Source organism: Salmo salar, chromosome 04, assembly GCF_965601325.2.
Source record: "Salmo salar chromosome 04, fSalSal1, whole genome shotgun sequence".
NCBI lineage: Eukaryota > Metazoa > Chordata > Actinopteri > Salmoniformes > Salmonidae > Salmo > Salmo salar.
This window is the reverse complement of record NC_138294.1, coordinates 1,090,528-1,107,500: the sequence shown is the minus strand read 5'-3', so window position 1 is coordinate 1,107,500 and position 16,973 is coordinate 1,090,528. Positions and strand designations below refer to the sequence as shown.

General features: G+C 42.8%; 1 protein-coding gene across 1 annotated transcript in view; it reads right to left on the bottom strand.

Annotated features, from left to right (window-relative positions):
* LOC123742381 (protein Dok-7) overlaps window positions 1–16,973 on the bottom strand; it is a 65,904-nt gene that overhangs the window by 34,912 nt on the left and 14,019 nt on the right. Inside the window, exon 5 of the mRNA XM_082973974.1 lies at window positions 8,293–8,412. Within this exon, the coding sequence (XP_082830100.1) occupies window positions 8,293–8,412 (120 nt within the window). The remainder of the gene's footprint in view (window positions 1–8,292; window positions 8,413–16,973) is intronic.

Genomic DNA, 16,973 nt, shown 5'->3' with positions numbered 1-16,973 from the left:
GGCTAGCGAGCATTTTAGCCACGTAGCCTGTAGGACAACAGAGTGATAGACTGTTTGGTCAACATGGTTTTTCTACATGTATGAGCGTGCACTCACACACAGAGAAATCAGTAACCATGGACAGCCACATCATAATTAGCTCACATGATTGGACTAAATAGTTGTTGGTATCTTTTAGTTGTCACTGTATTAGACTAAACAGAGGTGATTTGATGATGTTGAAGTGTTGAAGTGTAAATGGTGCTGGAATAGTGGAGGCAGATCCTGTTTTCTTTGTGACTTGCTGTAACTCTGTGGTTCTAAATCAATAGTTGTTTAGTAGTCAGAAAATGTCAGAAACATGACCTTTCTTGACCATGCTGTAGGTCATGTAACTGTTTGTTACATACAATATGCTTTGTGAATTTAACCGGACAGACGTTGCTCTCTGGTTTAGTGGTAAAACAAAGGTGTGGTTGAATTTATTCTGCCACTGTGTCTTCTTATTGTCTCGGCCTTTAGGCCCATAGTCTATCTCACGGTGTCAAGGCATATGAATTAACAGGTTATAGAGAAAACAACGCAATTATCTCAACACACAGGTTTATTCTGCCCCTGGGTCTAGGACTGTGGCAGTGATGACATTTCGTCAGCCGGTGATTGTAAAGCAAATAACTGGTCGGTCTCACGGTAATTGACAGTTAATTAACATGAAGTCATTTAGCATCTCCTGTCTTCCAGACAGACCACAAGCCACTGATGCAGACCTTTGGAACATCTACATTTAATAGGTCTAATAAATCCATGTAATATAGTCTACACCTTCACAATAAATCCATTATTTATTTTAGACAGGTCTAAAGAAACATGATATGAAGAAGATTTAGTCTATTTCAGAAGAACAAAATAACATACTCTGAGTTGTCCTTATGTTAGGTCCTGATGTGGCTAGGCCATATGGCTGTGGACTACACTAGTTAATTTAGCAGGTCCTGATGTGGCTAGGCCATATGGCTGTGGACTACACTAGTTCATTTAGCAGGTCCTGATCTGACTAGGCCATATGGCTGTGGACTACACTAGTTCATTTAGCAGGTCCTGATGTGGCTAGGCCATATGGCTGTGGACTACACTAGTTAATTTAGCAGGTCCTGATGTGGCTAGGCCATATGGCTGTGGACTACACTAGTTCATTTAGCAGGTCCTGATGTGGCTAGGCCATATGGCTGTGGACTACACTAGTTCATTTAGCAGGTCCTGATGTGGCTAGGCCATATGGCTGTGGACTACACTAGTTCATTTAGCAGGTCCTGATGTGGCTAGGCCATATGGCTGTGGACTACACTAGTTCATTTAGCAGGTCCTGATGTGGCTAGGCCATATGGCTGTGGACTACACTAGTTCATTTAGCAGGTCCTGATCTGACTAGGCCATATGGCTGTGGACTACACTAGTTCATTTAGCAGGTCCTGATCTGACTAGGCCATATGGCTGTGGACTACACTAGTTCATTTAGCAGGTCCTGATCTGACTAGGCCATATGGCTGTGGACTACACTAGTTCATTTAGCAGGTCCTGATGTGGCTAGGCCATATGGCTGTGGACTACACTAGTTCATTTAGCAGGTCCTGATCTGACTAGGCCATATGGCTGTGGACTACACTAGTTCATTTAGCAGGTCCTGATGTGGCTAGGCCATATGGCTGTGGACTACACTAGTTCATTTAACAGGTCCTGATCTGACTAGGCCATATGGCTGTGGACTACACTAGTTCATTTAGCAGGTCCTGATGTGACTAGGCCATATGGCTGTGGACTACACTAGTTCATTTAGCAGGTCCTGATCTGGCTAGGCCATATGGCTGTGGACTACACTAGTTCATTTAGCAGGTCCTGATGTGACTAGGCCATATGGCTGTGGACTACACTAGTTCATTTAGCAGGTCCTGATGTGGCTAGGCCATATGGCTGTGGACTACACTAGTTCATTTAGCAGGTCCTGATCTGACTAGGCCATATGGCTGTGGACTACACTAGTTCATTTAGCAGGTCCTGATGTGGCTAGGCCATATGGCTGTGGACTACACTAGTTCATTTAGCAGGTCCTGATGTGGCTAGGCCATATGGCTGTGGACTACACTAGTTCATTTAGCAGGTCCTGATGTGGCTAGGCCATATGGCTGTGGACTACACTAGTTCATTTAGCAGGTCCTGATCTGACTAGGCCATATGGCTGTGGACTACACTAGTTCATTTAGCAGACCAGATTTGCTTAGAATTCCGTGGCATTATTTTATATTATAGAATGAAGAATACAATTGTACAAAGCTGAATAAAACAGAAGGATATTTTCTCCAAACGATTTGAGGGAGTGGGCATTCTGTGTTGAGTGGCTAACAAAGAAACAGGAAGTCCTATAGGCTTAATTTACAGTTATTTATTCTACTTTAGTTGTGATACAAAAAAGGCTGTGTATGTTTCTCTGAGATCTGTCTACTGGTCAGCACCTCATCTCTAAGGCTGTTTCTCTGAGTGATCTGTCTACTGGTCAGCACCTCGTCTCTAAGGCTGTGTTTCTCTGAGTGATCTGTCTACTGGTCAGCACCTCATCTCTAAGGTTGTGTGTTTCTCTGAGTGATCTGTCTACTGGTCAGCACCTCATCTCTAAGGCTGTGTGTTTCTCTGAGTGATCTGTCTACTGGTCAGCACCTCGTCTCTAAGGCTGTGTTTCTCTGAGTGATCTGTCTACTGGTGGGCACCTCATCTCTAAGGTTGTGTTTCTCTGAGTGATCTGTCTACTGGTCAGCACCTCATCTCTAAGGCTGTGTTTCTCTGAGTGATCTGTCTACTGGTCAGCACCTCATCTCTAAGGTTGTGTGTTTCTTTGAGTGATCTGTCTACTGGTCAGCACCTCATCTCTAAGGCTGTGTGTTTCTCTGAGTGATCTGTCTACTGGTGGGCACCTCATCTCTAAGGTTGTGTTTCTCTGAGTGATCTGTCTACTGGTCAGCACCTCATCTCTAAGGTTGTGTGTTTCTCTGAGTGATCTGTCTACTGGTCAGCACCTCATCTCTAAGGCTGTGTGTTTCTCTGAGTGATCTGTCTACTGGTCAGCACCTCATCTCTAAGGTTGTGTTTCTCTGAGTGATCTGTCTACTGGTCAGCACCTCATCTCTAAGGCTGTGTGTTTCTCTGAGTGATCTGTCTACTGGTCAGCACCTCGTCTCTAAGGCTGTGTTTCTCTGAGTGATCTGTCTACTGGTCAGCACCTCATCTCTAAGGTTGTGTTTCTCTGAGTGATCTGTCTACTGGTCAGCACCTCATCTCTAAGGCTGTGTTTCTCTGAGTGATCTGTCTACTGGTCAGCACCTCGTCTCTAAGGCTGTGTTTCTCTGAGTGATCTGTCTACTGGTCGGCACCTCGTCTCTAAGGCTGTGTTTCTCTGAGTGATCTGTCTACTGGTCAGCACCTCGTCTCTAAGGCTGTGTTTCTCTGAGATATCTGTTGTACTGGTCAGCACCTCGTCTCTAAGGCTGTGTCTTTCTTTATAAGGTGTGAGGGTTCAGTGACCAGCCGGAGGAAGACGACATGACAACATCCTCCTCAGGGGAGAAGTACTCAGTGGAAAGCCAATTAGTACACAGCCCAGTCCCACTCATTGCTTTGTGTCTTCCTCTATATAGGTGTGCCAGGAGAGCAGCTGGGGGGGAGGATTTGGGAGTAGAGACGAGGACCTGGGAAGACGTCAGATTTTCTTATCTCAGAGAAAGCTTTGTTTACTGGGGCACCTTGTCTCTCTGTTAACCAAGACAGGCTTTAGGTAGAGAGAAGTGTTCCTCCTGTAACTATGGAGACGACAGTCTAAAGACAGGTTTAGGTCGAGAGAAGTGTTCCTCCTGTAACTGTTATGTGTATCATGACAGTCTAAAGACAGGCTTTAGGTAGAGAGAAGTGTTCTTCCTGTAACTATGGAGATGACAGTCTAAAGACAGGTTTAGATAGATAGAAGTGTTCTTCCTGTAACTATGGAGACGACAGTCCAAAGACAGGTTTAGATAGAGAGAAGTGTTCCTCCTGTAACTATGGAGACGACAGTCTAAAGACAGGTTTAGATAGATAGAAGTGTTCTTCCTGTAACTGTTATGTGTAGATGACAGTCTAAAGACAGGTTTAGATAGAGAGAAGTGTTCCTCCTGTAACTATGGCGACGACAGTCTAAAGACAGGTTTAGATAGAGAGAAGTGTTCCTCCTGTAACTATGGAGATGACAGTCTAAAGACAGGTTGAGATAGAGAGAAGTGTTCCTCCTGTAACTATGGAGATGACAGTCTAAAGACAGGCTTTATGTAGAGAGAAGTGTTCTTCCTGTAACTGTTATGTGTAGATGACAGTCTAAAGACAGGTTTAGATAGAGAGAAGTGTTCTTCCTGTAACTGTTCTGTGTAGATGACAGTCTAAAGACAGGTTTAGGTAGAGAGAAGTGTTCTTCCTGTAACTGTTATGTGTAGATGACAGTCTAAAGACAGGTTTTAGGTAGAGAGAAGTGTTCTTCCTGTAACTGTTATGTGTATATGACAGTCTAAAGACAGGTTTAGGTAGAGAGAAGTGTTCCTCCTGTAACTATGGAGACGACAGTCTAAAGACAGGTTTAGATAGAGAGAAGTGTTCTTCCTGTAACTGTTATGTGTAGATGACAGTCTAAAGACAGGTTTAGGTAGAGAGAAGTGTTCTTCCTGTTATGTGTAGATGACAGTCTAAAGACAGGTTTAGGTAGAGAGAAGTGTTCTTCCTGTAACTGTTATGTGTAGATGACAGTCTAAAGACAGGTTTAGGTAGAGAGAAGTGTTCTTCGTGTAACTGTTATGTGTAGACGACAGTCTAAAGACAGGTTTAGGTAGAGAGAAGTGTTCTTCCTGTTATGTGTAGATGACAGTCTAAAGACAGGTTTAGATAGAGAGAAGTGTTCTTCCTGTAACTGTTATGTGTAGATGACAGTCTAAAGACAGGCTTTAGGTAGAGAGAAGTGTTCTTCCTGCAACTGTTATGTGTAGATGACAGTCTAAAGACAGGCTTTAGGTAGAGAGAAGTGTTCTTCCTGTAACTGTTATGTGTAGATGACAGTCTAAAGACAGGCTTTAGGTAGAGAGAAGTGTTCTTCCTGTAACTGTTATGTGTAGATGACAGTCTAAAGACAGGTTTAGATAGAGAGAAGTGTTCTTCCTGTAACTGTTATGTGTAGATGACAGTCTAAAGACAGGTTTAGATAGAGAGAAGTGTTCCTCCTGTAACTGTTATGTGTAGATGACAGTCTAAAGACAGGCTTTAGATAGAGAGAAGTGTTCTTCCTGTAACTGTTATGTGTAGATGACAGTCTAAAGACAGGTTTAGGTAGAGAGAAGTGTTCTTCCTGTAACTGTTCTGTGTAGATGACAGTCTAAAGACAGGTTTAGATAGAGAGAAGTGTTCCTCCTGTAACTGTTATGTGTAGATGACAGTCTAAAGACAGGCTTTAGGTAGAGAGAAGTGTTCTTCCTGTAACTGTTATGTGTAGATGACAGTCTAAAGACAGGCTTTAGGTAGAGAGAAGTGTTCTTCCTGTAACTGTTATGTGTAGATGACAGTCTAAAGACAGGTTTAGATAGAGAGAAGTGTTCTTCCTGTAACTGTTATGTGTAGATGACAGTCTAAAGACAGGTTTAGGTAGAGAGAAGTGTTATTCCTGTAACTGTTATGTGTAGATGACAGTCTAAAGACAGGTTTAGGTAGAGAGAAGTGTTCCTCCTGTAACTGTTATGTGTAGATGACAGTCTAAAGACAGGTTTAGGTAGAGAGAAGTGTTCCTCCTGTAACTGTTATGTGTAGATGACAGTCTAAAGACAGGTTTAGGTAGAGAGAAGTGTTCCTCCTGTAACTGTTATGTGTAGATGACAGTCTAAAGACAGGTTTAGGTAGAGAGAAGTGTTCCTCCTGTAACTGTTATGTGTAGATGACAGTCTAAAGACAGGTTTAGATAGAGAGAAGTGGTCTTCCTGTAACTGTTATGTGTAGATGACAGTCTAAAGACAGGTTTAGATAGAGAGAAGTGTTCTTCCTGTTATGTGTAGATGACAGTCTAAAGACAGGTTTAGGTAGAGAGAAGTGTTCTTCCTGTAACTGTTATGTGTAGATGACAGTCTAAAGACAGGTTTAGGTAGAGAGAAGTGTTATTCCTGTAACTGTTATGTGTAGATGACAGTCTAAAGACAGGTTTAGGTAGAGAGAAGTGTTCCTCCTGTAACTGTTATGTGTAGATGACAGTCTAAAGACAGGTTTAGGTAGAGAGAAGTGTTCTTCCTGTAACTGTTATGTGTAGATGACAGTCTAAAGACAGGCTTTAGGTAGAGAGAAGTGTTCTTCCTGTAACTGTTATGTGTAGATGACAGTCTAAAGACAGGTTTAGATAGAGAGAAGTGTTCTTCCTGTAACTGTTATGTGTAGATGACAGTCTAAAGACAGGCTTTAGGTAGAGAGAAGTGTTCTTCCTGTAACTGTTATGTGTAGATGACAGTCTAAAGACAGGCTTTAGGTAGAGAGAAGTGTTCTTCCTGTAACTGTTATGTGTAGATGACAGTCTAAAGACAGGTTTAGGTAGAGAGAAGTGTTCCTCCTGTAACTGTTATGTGTAGATGACAGTCTAAAGACAGGTTTAGATAGAGAGAAGTGGTCTTCCTGTAACTGTTATGTGTAGATGACAGTCTAAAGACAGGTTTAGATAGAGAGAATTGTTCTTCCTGTTATGTGTAGATGACAGTCTAAAGACAGGTTTAGGTAGAGAGAAGTGTTCTTCCTGTAACTGTTATGTGTAGATGACAGTCTAAAGACAGGTTTAGGTAGAGAGAAGTGTTATTCCTGTAACTGTTATGTGTAGATGACAGTCTAAAGACAGGTTTAGGTAGAGAGAAGTGTTCCTCCTGTAACTGTTATGTGTAGATGACAGTCTAAAGACAGGTTTAGGTAGAGAGAAGTGTTCCTCCTGTAACTGTTATGTGTAGATGACAGTCTAAAGACAGGCTTTAGATAGAGAGAAGTGTTCTTCCTGTAACTGTTATGTGTAGATGACAGTCTAAAGACAGGTTTAGATAGAGAGAAGTGTTCTTCCTGTAACTGTTATGTGTAGATGACAGTCTAAAGACAGGTTTAGATAGAGAGAAGTGTTCTTCCTGTAACTGTTATGTGTAGATGACAGTCTAAAGACAGGCTTTAGGTAGAGAGAAGTGTTCCTCCTGTAACTGTTATGTGTAGATGACAGTCTAAAGACAGGTTTAGGTAGAGAGAAGTGTTCTTCCTGTAACTGATCTGTGTAGATGACAGTCTAAAGACAGGCTTTAGGTAGAGAGAAGTGTTCTTCCTGTAACTGTTATGTGTAGATGACAGTCTAAAGACAGGTTTAGCCGTTTGTTGTTTTGCTTTCTCTTTTTGGCCACTGCCTTTAGTTGAATGTTTATTTTCTTTTGTTTTGTGCCGGTGTTTCAGCGGTGGACGTTAACCTGCACTGGAAAGTTATTTTGTCGGGCGAAAGAACACATGTTTTAGTAAACTTTCACAAGAAAAGGAATCCCAACCACTGTCTCTGGTCTGGTCATGCTGTACTTCCTGTCTGTGTTGGGGGGTTTGGGACCAGCTTGTCCATTCACAAAAGGTTTAAGCACTAAATGTTGTTGTTTTGTCTTCATGGTGCCGTGTGTGTGTGTGTCTGTGTGGTGTACGTGCCCATATGCAGTTATTCTTCCCTCTACAGTCACTAAACCCTGTCTCAACATGTGAGGCCTTCTCAGAAATGGCTGTGAACACACACACACACACACACACACACACACACACACACACACAGACCCCAAAGGGCTTTGAGCATGTGATGCCACCTCCATGCTGGCGCCTCGACACACACACACACACACACACACACACACACACACACACACACACACACACACACACACACACACACACACACACACACACACACACACACACACACACACACACACACACACACACACACACATACACACACTAAAACACCCAGTAAACCTTAGAGTCATTCCTTTGGTAGGAAAATACCTGAGGGAGAAGAGCCTGACTTTACCGAGGACTGATAAACAACGGGGTCCCGCCTGGCTTCTATAATGATAGGGGAAACACTGAAGTATGTGTGTGTGTGTGTGTGTGTGTGTGTGTGTGTGTGTGTGTGTGTGTGTGTGTGTGTGTGTGTGTGTGTGTGTGTGTGTGTGTGTGTGTGTGTGTGTGTGTGTGTGTGTGTGTGTGTGTGTATACCTGGTAGGTTAGGTCTGAGGCCACTGGGTGTTCTACTAGGAGAGATGCCTCTGACTATACAGTCAAACAGGAAACTGATCTGCTCTCCTTCTGAACAGGACAGGAAGAATACACCAGCCCCTAGAGACAGAGAGAAGAGAGAGAGACCGAGAGAGAGAGGGGGAAGATGAAGGAGAGAGAGAGAGACCGAGAGAGAGAGAGAGAGAGAGAGAGAGAGAGAGAGAGAGAGAGAGAGAGAGAGAGAGAGAGAGAGAGAGAGAGAGAGAGGGGAAGATGAAGGAGAGAGAGAGAGACCGAGAGAGAGAGGGGGAAGATGAAGGAGAGAGAGAGAGACCGAGAGAGAGAGAGAGAGAGAGAGAGAGAGAGAGAGAGAGAGAGAGGAAGAGAGTGAGAGAGAGAGAGAGAGAGAGAGAGAGGGGGGAAGATGAGAGGGGGGAAGATGAGAGGGGGGAAGATGAGAGGGGGAGAGAGAGAGAGAGAGAGAGAGAGAGAGAGAGGGGGAAGATGAGAGAGAGAGAGGGGGGAAGATGAGAGAGAGAGAGGGGGGAAGATGAGAGAGAGAGAGAGAGGGAGAGAGAAGAGAGAGAGAGAGAGAGAGAGAGAGAGAGAGAGAGAGAGAGAGAGAGAGAGAGAGAGAGAGAGAGAGAGAGAGGGGAAGATGAGAGAGAGAGAGGGGGAAGATGAGAGAGAGAGAGGGGGGGAAGATGAGAGAGAGAGAGAGAGAGAGGGGGGAAGATGAGAGAGAGAGAGAGAGAGGGGGAAGATGAGAGAGAGAGAGGGGGGAAGATGAGAGAGAGAGAGAGAGAGAGAGAGGAGGGAAGATGAGTGAGAGAGGATAGAGGAACATACAAGCTATTACAAATTGACAACAAATGTTCCAAGATAAAAAATAAATAAAAAAGGAGGCTGGTAGAGATGAGATATTTATCCTGACTAATTTAGGCCAGCTAGTGGAACCATAAAGAGGCTGGTAGTGAAGGCTATCTGCCCTTGATGAAACACAGAGAGGTTTTGTACGTTGTTGTACTGCAGACAAAAAAAGCCTTTGGTCACGTCAGCAATCTTCCAATTCGACGTGTTCCTGTCGTTGTATTAGATCAGTTCCAGACGAAAACATCAATGTGAGGAGAAACCTCAACGTGAGGAGAAACCTCAACGTACGTGAGGAGAAACCTCAACGTGAGGAGAAACATCAACGTACGTGAGGAGAAACCTCAACGTGTGGAGAAACCTCAACGTGTGGAGAAACCTCAACGTGTGGAGAAACTTCAATGTGAGGAGAAACCTCAACGTGAGGAGAAACATCAACGTACGTGAGGAAAAACCTCAACGTGAGGAGAAACATCAACGTGTGGAGAAACCTCAACGTACGTGAGGAGAAACCTCAACGTACGTGAGGAGAAACATCAACGTGAGGAGAAACATCAACGTGTGGAGAAACCTCAACGTACGTGAGGAGAAACCTCAACGTGAGGAGAAACATCAACGTACGTGAGGAGAAACCTCAACGTGAGGAGAAACATCAACGTGAGGAGAAACCTCAACGCAACCAGAAGATCCTTCAGTAGATGTGTACTATAGAGTCTACAACATGATGACACAACAACATCTTTGTTCAATGTTTTTGTTAACAGAAATGATTCCTATTCTATCCGTCAAAAAACCTTGAGAGAATTGAGAAAAAGGTTGAGAAAATACTTTTGGAGCGTTTACATCACGAGCCTTGAGGGAGGGAAGTTAACAGGGTTCTGTGTGATGACAAAAGTACTGTGTGTGTGTGTGTGTGTGTGTGTGTGTGTGTGTGTGTGTGTGTGTGTGTGTGTGTGTGTGTGTGTGTGTGTGTGTGTGTGTGTGTGTGTGTGTGTGTGTGTGTGTGTGTCTAATAGAAGTCCTGTTCACCTGGGACCATCGGACAAAAGCACAAGGCCAAGAGAAATAGCTAACTATGATTACCAACCATTACAAAACCTCCTATTTTTCATTTAGTATAGTCAACCATTTTGTTGCCCATGAATACACACTTTTAGTTACAAAGTGAACATGGTCCATTCCTGATTGGTTACAAAGTGAACAGGATACTTTCCTGATTGGTTGATTTCCTCTAAAAGATAAATTTGTATTGAATTAAAATTCAAATTTAAAACCTCTTCCACTTCTTTTAAATTAATTAGGAATGACCAGCTAGTTATTCACCTGAATAGGAATGACCAGCTAGTTATTCACCTGAATAGGAATGACCAGCTAGTTATTCACCTGAATAGGAATGACCAGCTAGTTATTCACCTGAATAGGAATGACCAGCTAGTTATTCACCTGAATAGGAATGACCAGCTAGTTATTCACCTGAATAGGAATGACCAGCTAGTTATTCACCTGAATAGGAATGACCAGCTAGTTATTCACCTGAATAGGAATGACCAGCTAGTTATTCACCTGAATAGGAATGACCAGCTAGTTATTCACCTGAATAGGAATGACCAGCTAGTTATTCACCTGAATAGGAATGACCAGCTAGTTATTCACCTGAATAGGAATGACTAGCTAGTTATTCCACCTGAATAGGAATGACTATCTAGTTATTCACCTGAATAGGAATGACTAGCTAGTTATTCACCTGAATAGGAATGACTAGCTAGTTATTCACCTGAATAGGAATGACCAGCTAGTTATTCACCTGAATAGGAATGACTATCTAGTTAATCACCTGAAGTGTTTTTGACATTCAAACTCTCAGATGCTATATATTGCCCTGTGTGTGTGTATGTGTGTGTATATATTATATATATATATATATATATATATGTGAGTGTGACTTAGTGTGTGTTAGTGTGTGTGTGTGTTAGTGTGAGTGTGTTTGTGTGTGTGTGTGTGTATATATATATATATATTATATATATATATGTGTGTGAGTGTGACTTAGTGTGTGTTAGTGTGTGTCTGTTAGTGTGAGTGTGTTAACTGCAGGTCAGATGAAGACACACAGAGGTGATAAGTCACAAGACATCCCTCTCCTCTCCTCTCCTCCCCTCTCCTCCCCCTCCCCTCTCCTCTCCTCTCCCTTCCCTCCCCTCCCCTCTCCTCCCCCTCCCCTCTCCTCCCCTCTCCTCTCCCTCCCCTCCCCTCTCCTCCCCCTCCCCTCTCCTATCGTCACCTGACACACACACAGCTGTGTGACAGAACCTAGACTGTACGTTATTCTTTACAGAGGGTGATGATTTACAGTCAGGGATGGAAATTAACATAACCCACTAGTCTGAGGATAATACTATCCAGACTAGACTAGTAGAAAATGTGCCCAATTAACCCACTAGTCTGAGGATAGTACTATCCAGACCAGACTAGTAGAAAATGTGCCCATTTAACCCACTAGTCTGAGGATAGTACTATCCAGACCAGACTAGTAGAAAATGTGCCCAAATAACCCACTAGTCTGAGGATAGTACTATCCAGACCAGACTAGTAGAAAATGTGCCCAAATAACCCACTAGTCTGAGGATAGTACTATCCAGACCAGACTAGTAGAAAATGTGCCCATTTAACCCACTAGTCTGAGGATAGTACTATCCAGACCAGACTAGTAGAAAATGTGCCCAAATAACCCACTAGTCTGAGGATAGTACTATCCAGACCAGACTAGTAGAAAATGTGCCCAATTAACTTGCAGTGACATTTTGTCTTTACAAATACAGCACGGCACAGATTTTGGACCCAAATGTTACCTGGGCTATGTTCCCCATCCCTGTTTACCGTCCACAGGGACACGGACTCACACTCACAGAGCATTTCTCTAATGTACCAACACTCACATTCTATCTGTTCTATTTCTCTAATGAACCAACACTCACATTCTATCTGTTCTATTTCTCTAATGAACCAACACTCACATTCTATCTGTTCTATTTCTCTAATGAACCAACATTCACATTCTATCTCTCCTATTTCTCTAACGTAGCAACACTCACATTCTATCACTCATATTTCTCTAATGAACCAACACTCACATTCTATCTGTTCTATTTCTGTAATGTAACAACACACATTCTATCTCTCCTATTTCTCCAATGTAGCAACTCTCACATTCTATCTCTCCTATTTCTCTAATGAACCAACACTCACATTCTATCTCTCCTATTTCTCTAATGAACCAACGCTCACATTCTATCTGTTCTATTTCTCTAATGAACCAACGCTCACATTCTATCTGTTCTATTTCTCTAATGAACCAACACTCACATTCTATCTGTTCTATTTCTCTAATGTAACAACACACATTCTATCTGTTCTATTTCTCTAATGAACCAACGCTCACATTCTATCTGTTCTGTTTCTCTAATGTACACTTGAGCACATGTGCCAGCACACACACCCTTCATTCTGGACATGTCATTCCCCACTGCTGTTCTGAGGGCAGCTGGTAATATGTAAATGATGTGGTGCAGAGAGCCGAGGTGATTGGTCTGAGATGGCTCTAGGGGGAGTGGTATTTATAGAATGATGAAACAAGACACTCTTCTTAAGGCCCAGGAGTGTGTGTCTCACACACACACACACACACGCACACACACACACAGTAAAGACAGTTGTCTTTGGTCCTGACAGGCCTGTTTACAGTAAAGACAGTTGTCTTTGGTCCTGACAGGCCTGTTTACAGTAAAGACAGTTGTCTTTGGTCCTGTCAGGCCTGTTTACAGTAAAGACAGTTGTCTTTGGTCCTGACAGGCCTGTTTACAGTAAAGACAGTTGTCTTGGTCCTGACAGGCCTGTTTACAGTAAAGACAGTTGTCTTTGGTCCTGACAGGCCTGTTTACAGTAAAGACAGTTTTCTTTGGTCCTGACAGGCCTGTTTACAGTAAAGACAGTTTTCTTTGGTCCTGACAGGCATGTTACAGTAAAGACAGTTGTCTTGGTCCTGACAGGCCTGTTTACAGTAAAGACAGTTGTCTTGGTCCTGACAGGCCTGTTTACAGTAAAGACAGTTGTCTTTGGTCCTGACAGGCCTGTTTACAGTAAAGACAGTTTTCTTTGGTCCTGACAGGCCTGTTTACAGTAAAGACAGTTTTCTTTGGTCCTGACAGGCATGTTACAGTAAAGACAGTTGTCTTTGGTCCTGACAGGCCTGTTTACAGTAAAGACAGTTTTCTTTGGTCCTGACAGGCCTGTTTACAGTAAAGACAGTTTTCTTTGGTCCTGACAGGCATGTTACAGTAAAGACAGTTGTCTTGGTCCTGACAGGCCTGTTTACAGTAAAGACATTTGTCTTTGGTCCTGACAGGCCTGTTTACAGTAAAGACAGTTGTCTTTGGTCCTGTTTACAGTAAAGACAGTTGTAAAGACAAGCCATCTACTCTGGACATGTATTTTGTTGATCATGAGAAGCTCCACTTAACTTCTAGGAAACCTGGGTTACACTCTGATTCTATCCTCTTCATTTCTAGGAAACCTGGGTTACACTCTGATTCTATCCTCCTCTTAACATCTAGGAAACCTGGGTTACACTTTGATTCAATTCTCCAGATTTCCTCGTGGCTCATGTCTTAGGACACTTGATAAAGTTGTCACACCGGCAAAAAGAAAAATGTCCGCTGTTGTAGCTAAAAACCACACACGCAGTCGCCCCCCCCCCCCTCCACCCTGAACCCCCCCTCCCCCTCCACCCTGAACCCCCCCTCCACCCTGAACCCCCCCCTCCACCCTGAACCCCCCCTCCACCCTGAACCCCCCCTCCCCCTCCCCCTCCACCCTGAACCCCCCTCCCCCTCCACCCTGAACCCCCCCCTCCACCCTGAACCCCCCCCCTCCACCCTGATCCCCCCCTCCACCCTGAACCCCCCCCCTCCACCCTGAACCCCCCCTCCACCCTGAACCAGTGAGTGAGAACCCCCCCCCCCCCCCTTCAACATGTAAAACAGGCTCTCATTCTCTACATACCAGCATACATCTGCTGGAAATTCAGAGAATAGTTACCATATCACCAATAGTCAGTCAGACAGACAGACAGACAGACAGACAGACAGACAGACAGACAGACAGACAGACAGACAGACAGACAGACAGACAGACAGACAGACAGACAGACAGACAGACAGACAGACAGACAGACAGACAGACAGACAGACAGATCATATTATCTGGAACAAACTGTAAATGTGTGTGTATGTGTGTATTATGAAAACCTATTTGATATGCCTGCAGTTTAGAGTTACCCTGTGGATTAATAAACCAGTAGATATGAGGGTCTGATATACCAACCAACTATACTGTACTCTGAGATACCAACTATACTATACTGTACTCTGAGATACCAACTATACTGTACTCTGAGATACCTACTATACTGTACTCTGAGATACCAACTATACTATACTATACTCTGAGATACCTACTATACTGTACTCTGAGATACCTACTATACTGTACTCTGAGATACCAACTATACTATACTATACTCTGAGATACCTACTATACTGTACTCTGAGATACCAACTATACTGTTCTCTGAGATACCAACTATACTGTACTCTGAGATACCAACTATACTGTACTCTGAGATACCTACTATACTATACTCTGAGATACCAACTATACTATACTATACTCTGAGATACCTACTATACTGTACTCTGAGATACCAACTATACTATACTATACTCTGAGATACCTACTATACTGCACTCTGAGATACCAACTATACTATACTATACTCTGAGATACCTACTATACTGTACTCTGAGATACCAACTATACTATACTATACTCTGAGATACCTACTATACTGCACTCTGAGATACCAACTATACTGCACTCTGAGATACCAACTATACTGTACTCTTTTATACCAACTATACTGCACTCTGAGATACCAACTATACTGTACTCTGAGATACCAACTATACTGAACTCTGAGATACCAACTATACTGTACTCTGAGATACCAACTATACTATACTCTGAGATACCAACTATACTATACTCTGAGATACCAACTATACTGTACTCTGAGATACCAACTATACTATACTCTGAGATACCTACTATACTATACTGTACTGCACTCTGAGATACCAACTATACTGTACTGTACTCTGAGATACCAACTATACTGTACTCTGAGATACCAACTATACTATACTCTGAGATACCAACTATACTATACTGTACTGTACTGTACTGTACAATACCAACCAACTATACTGCACTCTGAGATACCAACTATACTATACTGCACTCTGAGATACCAACTATACTATACTGAACTCTGAGATACCAACGATACTGTACTCTGAGATACCAAGTATACTGAACTCTGAGATACCAACTATACTGTACTCTGAGATACCAACTATACTGTACTCTGAGATACCAACTATACTGAACTCTGAGATACCAACTATACTGAACTCTGAGATACCAACTATACTGTACTCTGAGATACCAACTATACTGTACTCTGAGATACCAACTATACTGAACTCTGAGATACCAACTATACTATACTATACTCTGAGATACCAACTATACTGTACTCTGAGATACCAACTATACTGCACTCTGAGATACCAACTATACTATACTGTACTCTGAGATACCAACTATACTGAACTCTGAGATACCAACTATACTGTACTCTGAGATACCAACTATACCGTACTCTGAGATACCAACTATACTGCACTCTGAGATACCAACTATACTATACTGTACTCTGAGATACCAACTATACTGCACTCTGAGATACCAACTATACTGTACTCTGAGATACCAACTATACTATACTCTGAGATACCAACTATACTGTACTGTACTCTGAGATACCAACTATACTGAACTCTGAGATAACAACTGTACTGCACTCTGAGATACCAACTTTACTGTACTCTGAGATACCAACTATACTGTACTATACTGTACTCTGAGATACCAACTATACTGCACTCTGAGATACCAACTATACTGTACTCTGAGATACCTACTATACTGTACTGTACTCTGAGATACCAACTATACTGCACTCTGAGATACCAACTATACTGTACTCTGAGATACCTACTATACTGTACTGTACTCTGAGATACCAACTATACTGTACTCTGAGATACCTACTATACTGTACTGTACTCTGAGATACCAACTATACTGTACTCTGAGATACCTACTATACTGTACTGTACTCTGAGATACCAACTATACTGAACTCTGAGATACCAACTATACTGTACTATACTGTACTCTGAGATACCAACTATACTGTACTCTGAGATACCAACTCTACTGCACTCTGAGATACCAACTATACTGAACTCTGAGATACCAACCAACCACAAAATACTGTAGTCATTGGGGGAGAAGAGAGAACAATAGAGAGACAAGGACAATGTACTGCTGGGATGGAACAAAAGCCTGCACACCTCGAATTCTCCAGGACCAGGCTTGGAGGCCACGGACCTGGTGAGCTATGAATATGGAAATATGGACCAGGGATGGAGGCCACAGACCTGGTGAACTATGAAAATGGAAATATGGACCAGGGATGGAGGCCACAGACCTGGTGAACTATGAATATGGAAATATGGACCAGGGATGGAGGCCACAGACCTGGTGAACTATGAAAATGGAAATATGGACCAGGGATGGAGGCCACAGACCTGGTGAACTATGAATATGGAAATATGGACCAGGGATGG